Source organism: Phacochoerus africanus, chromosome 8 (genome assembly GCF_016906955.1).
Source record: "Phacochoerus africanus isolate WHEZ1 chromosome 8, ROS_Pafr_v1, whole genome shotgun sequence".
Classification (NCBI taxonomy): domain Eukaryota; kingdom Metazoa; phylum Chordata; class Mammalia; order Artiodactyla; family Suidae; genus Phacochoerus; species Phacochoerus africanus.
In genome coordinates this window covers 107,384,216-107,389,058 of record NC_062551.1, presented here as the reverse complement: position 1 = coordinate 107,389,058, position 4,843 = coordinate 107,384,216, and the positions used below count along the sequence as shown (strand labels likewise).

Genomic DNA, 4,843 nt, shown 5'->3' with positions numbered 1-4,843 from the left:
TGATTCTTTTTTCAACAGTTATTCCAGTTGTTGGAATAACTTTACAGCTTAAAATTTGGAGGCAAATTTTCCTTAACATGCTATCAAATACCATTATCTTCAAATGCTGATATGCTGTTATAAGTCCCACTAATTCACAATTTAATATCATATACACTACATACTCAAATTAAGAAAATTACATCACATTAAGAAAATTACTAGGAAAACTGGACTACCACGACCAAAGATGTTACAGAGTGCACAAAATTCTGACAAGGAGAGCCAAGATCAAGGAGTGGTTTGCTTTAGGAAATAGTTCTACCAAAAACAACATGGGAAGAGAAGTAATTTAAAGTGTTCAAGATGTTAAATGCACAACTGACTCCAAATTGCCATTTAGTACGCTTTGGATTATAGGATATAAAAGCTACCCCATCTATGGAATGTTAAGCTGACATCCAAGACCATGAAAGTCTCCCATATTCAATATCCCACTATTTTCTGGCTGTACCAAAAAATAAACAACCAGCAAACAATCTCACCTCTTAAAAAAAAGCGTTTACACTTAAAAGATGGGATAAGGTGAGATTCCCTCCTTCTTAAAAATGTTTCTAGAGCTACTAAAAAACTTGCACTTACAAAATAGTCGATAAAAAAAAATTCCCCTGGAGTGTACAAGAAGGGAGACAGGGACCACTGACAGGACTGGGCGTGTGGTGTTAATCAGACTTTGCTTCTTTCTCTCTTGCTTCATCAGAGTCTGGGCTCTCCTCTTTTTTAGTTTCTCCGTTTTCTGCAGGCAAATCTTTAGTCTCTTGGTTAGTCACTTCGGCCTGTTTTCCTTTTGCTCCCCCCTTTCCCTTTTGTTTGTACTTTTTGTCTGAAGCTTTATCCTTTCCTGCCGCCTTTTTTGGCTTTGTTTCCACTTTTGCAGGAGCAGGTTTAGCTGACAACCTTGCTGATCTCCTCTTGGGGTCCTCCTTCACCGCCCCTTCAGGGGAGCTGATCTTCCTCTTAGGCATCGTGGCGGCAGGGGCGGGCGCATGCCAGATGCCTGCGGTCCTTGGCCCGCAGAAGCCTTCCCCGAATCTGTGCTGCTTGGCCGCTGCCGCTCCTTCCCTCTGTTTTCTTATAAGAGAAAATAACTGGGAAGTCTCGTTTGTTAAATCTTAGGTATGCTGCAGTTTGATTAAAGCAGGATATGAAGTGTGCTCATTGTAGAATAGATTTAAAGCTTATGATGAGAGCAAATCAGTAGATTTTCAAGGAAATTCAGGTTTTGGGATATTAAAAAAAACCCATATCCTACTTTTGCTACCAGAAAAGAATGGTACAAATCTAATTGCAGATGAGGTAATATAACCTAAACAGAACCATACTGGCTATTGGGGGAAGCCCCAGGAACTAGAGAGCAAAGATGAAAAAAAAAAAAAAAAAGACAAAGGCCTGGCACAAGCTCTGTGCTCAGGAGGGATACCTTCTAACAGTGGTCCAAGGGGATCCAACCAAAGTACAGGTAAAAGCCCCATCATCAAACAGTAGCAAAATCCTTCCCTGAGGTTATGCAGTGGAAAAACAGACAATGACTCAGAGCCTTAGCTGTGTGTGGGATCCACTGAAATAAACTGTCAAGGGGAAAGGTGGATTGCAACAGCTTCCATCAATGGAATTGTGGCAGTATACAAATTAGGTATAGGGTGCAGTCAGAAGTCTTAGTCAAAGTGTTGTCCGTGATCAAGGAAGTGCCCGCAGGTTACTGATCAACCTGTGGATCTGAAAAAAGGTCTGGGAAGATGACTCCTCTGCCGGGACTTTGTCAGCTCTTCAGGTGTCATGGTAAGAGACAGATTTTGCTGTGGCAAGAGGACTAGAGAATTCTTCATTTTTGATCTGACCCATCACCTGAGAATTTTCACTATGTCTCTGGCTTAAAGCTGATAAAGGTTGCATGTTCAAAGAAGCAGGGAACATACTGGACACACTTCATCTTGAGTTTAAAAGAAGTCAGACTCATTTTTCCAGAGTTCCATGGTTAGAGACATAAAGGAACATGGACAGATATCAGAGAAAAGCAATGGACCTTTAGAGATGGGACAAATTGTTTGGCTGAAATAATCTGAACAGAATTTCTGAGTACAAATATCTATGTGGGAGGAGAGAGAAGTCTCTCATTCTCATGCTAAAGAGGGCAGGAGTTATAGAGAAAGATTTTTGGAGTTTAATTCTGCTGTAAGATTACAGAAAATTCTCTTTAATTTTTGGTCAGTATGCCACATATGTCAAATTCCTGGGACATAAGTCTAAAATAATTTTCTTTCAGGTAGGCCTAATCTTTAGTTTGTGGGCATTGAATTAGTAGGTTGTGTGGACTCTAAATTCTCTGAGGAATTTGGTCAAAAAATAGTAAAATTATTTGTAAACCTGGATTGTTCTAACAGTTTGATCAAAATGGTATACTTGGTATGAGCAGAAATATTTATAATATCTTTTGGTATGAGAAATAGGGAAACAATGCCAGTGGCATAAGTTAAACTCTAGACCCCAAGCAAAGAATGGGCCTCTTCATGTCTTGCTCACTGACAAGAGAATAACAGACTTCTTTTTGGTTGATCCATTCTCAGACCAGAGTTGGTTGGAAGGCATGATTGGAGGCTTCTCCAATTTATGAATATTATTATAAGGCATAACCTGTTTTCTTTTCTAAGATTTGAAAGTCCCAGTGCAATGCAGAGAAGCTAGTGATGCAAATGAGAGGGGATTATAGAAGAATATTTCTGACTTTCTAGTAGCATTAGCAGTAGTAGCAAAATCAAGCTTCTGGCTTGGCAGTGGCAGTAGACTGGCTGGCAGAGTAGTAGTTGCAACCAGACTGAATTTACAGGGTAATAGTGGCAGCAATGCTAGAGGTGATGATGGTTTCCCCAAGATTGAGTTCCTGGGAGCAGTTGGGCAAGCCCATAGCATTTAGTGTTCTTTGGCAGCGTCAGTGACTGCTTCACTGGATGAGTTTGGCAGCACAATTTTGGACTTCATCTCTCACTATGTAGCCCCAAGCCTGGCTTTCCAGTCCACCTATTTGTTTTTAAGATGTTTAATATCTTCAGTGGGTTGTTTTTGCTAGACTTTGATTTGTTGCTTGCAACTCAGTACCTGATGGATCCTTCTGGGGATCTTGTTATAATACAGATTCTGGGAGTTCCCGTCGTGGCGCAGTGGTTAACGAATCCGACTAGGAACCATGAGGTTGCGGTTCGATCCCTGCCCTTGCTCAGTGGGTTAACGATCCGGCGTTGCCGTGAGCTGTGGTGTAGGTTGCAGACGCGGCTCGGATCCCGCGTTGCTGTGGCTCTGGCGTAGGCCGGTGGCTACAGCTCCGATTCAACCCCTAGCCTGGGAATCTCCATATGCCGCGGGAGCGGCCCAAGAAATAGCAACAACAACAACAACAAAAAAGAAAAAAAGACAAAAGACAAAAAGAAAAAAAAAAGAAAATACAGATTCTGTGGCCTAGACATAATCAGTTGGAATATCTGGCAGTGGGGTACAGGAATCTATTTTATTTTAAAAGATGATGGGTCAATAAAGAATTTTTTTTTTTTATGTAGCAAGTGACAGAAAACCAAATTCAAGCCAGTTTAAGAAAAAAAAAAGGAATGTGTTGACTCGTATAATTTAAAAGTCAAGAGAGTAGATATTCAAGGAGTATGAATTCAGAGTTTGAGCAGTCCTTCAGGATTCGATTCCTCTACTTCTTATGAAATCTGTCTTCTGTGGTGTTTTCTGTAGTCTAAAGCTTCATGTGGTAGCAAGATGGTGGCAGAGACTTCAGACCTATCCTTTCAACTTGTGTTCTAGTAGACAGAGCACTTGTCTTTTTTCCTAGAAGCTGTGGTTCTGATGGAGATCCCTGTCTGAAATCATGGCCAAGGGAATGCAAAGTTCCATTTAGTAGTTGGCCTGCTTCTCCTGCTACTTCTGGAAGCCCAGATTCTCTTATGAGTACATTTTCTCTTTTCACTTGGCTGATCGTGTCAACCTTTTGTTAATCATTTTTCCTGAGGGCTATTAGACATCCTTATGTTTGCAATTCACTTATATGCTTATGGGCTTTTTTTCATGTATAGATTTGAACACTTACTAGCCATTGTGCTAGGCAAAGGGGATTTAAAGTTGAATATGATATGGTCCTTCTTTTAAAAGAGCATAGATTCTAGTTGGGGTGAAACACACAGGTAAACCAGTATTTAAATCCATTTTATTTAGTATGAAACATCTATTGTGCTTGGCACTATTCTAATATTGGGGATGACAGTAGTGAATAAAATAAGGTACTTGTCCTGATACTGCCTGAATTATCATGGAGTAAGACAGAAGATAAAGCCTTAAACAATGTAAGAGATAGTGTTAAGTCCAATTAAAAATTAATCAGATGAAGCCTCTGAGAGGATGGCAGACATGTGAAGGAAGTGAGGAAGTGAGCATGTGGATGTCCTCGGGGAGGAACATACTAGGCAGAGGAAGCATCAGATGGAAAAGGCCTGAGGCAGGACTGTGCATGGCCAGATGCACTTGTAACAGTGTTGGGGAGAGTTGGAGATGAGTTTAGAGAGATAATCGGGGGTAACTTATGTAGGATCTTGTAAACCATTGTAATGCCTCTGATAGGAGAATAATTTGGGGATTCTGAGCAGAGAAGAGACATGATACAACTAGTTTTCAAAGAATCACTCTGGCTGTTGTATGAAGGGAGGCAAGGATGGAAGCTGGGATAGCAGCTGGGAGTTATTATATAACCCAGGTGAGAGAGAATGGGCCAACCAGGGTGATGAGTAGAAGTGGTTTTTGTGGATATATTTTGAAG

The 4,843-nt window shown here is 40.8% G+C and overlaps 1 protein-coding gene across 1 annotated transcript; it reads right to left on the bottom strand.

The window, feature by feature from the left end:
• Positions 1-701: 701 nt before the first annotated feature.
• Positions 702-1,004, bottom strand: LOC125132073 (non-histone chromosomal protein HMG-14-like). The gene has a single exon (XM_047788887.1). The coding sequence runs from the start codon at positions 1,002-1,004 to the stop codon at positions 702-704; it is 303 nt and encodes a 100-aa protein (XP_047644843.1).
• Between the last annotated feature and the right edge of the window lie 3,839 nt (positions 1,005-4,843).

Excerpts from the sequence above, each read along its gene's own strand:
- LOC125132073 (XM_047788887.1), bottom strand. The coding sequence starts at position 1,004 with ATGCCTAAGAGGAAGATCAGCTCCCCTGAAGGGGCGGTGAAGGAGGAC.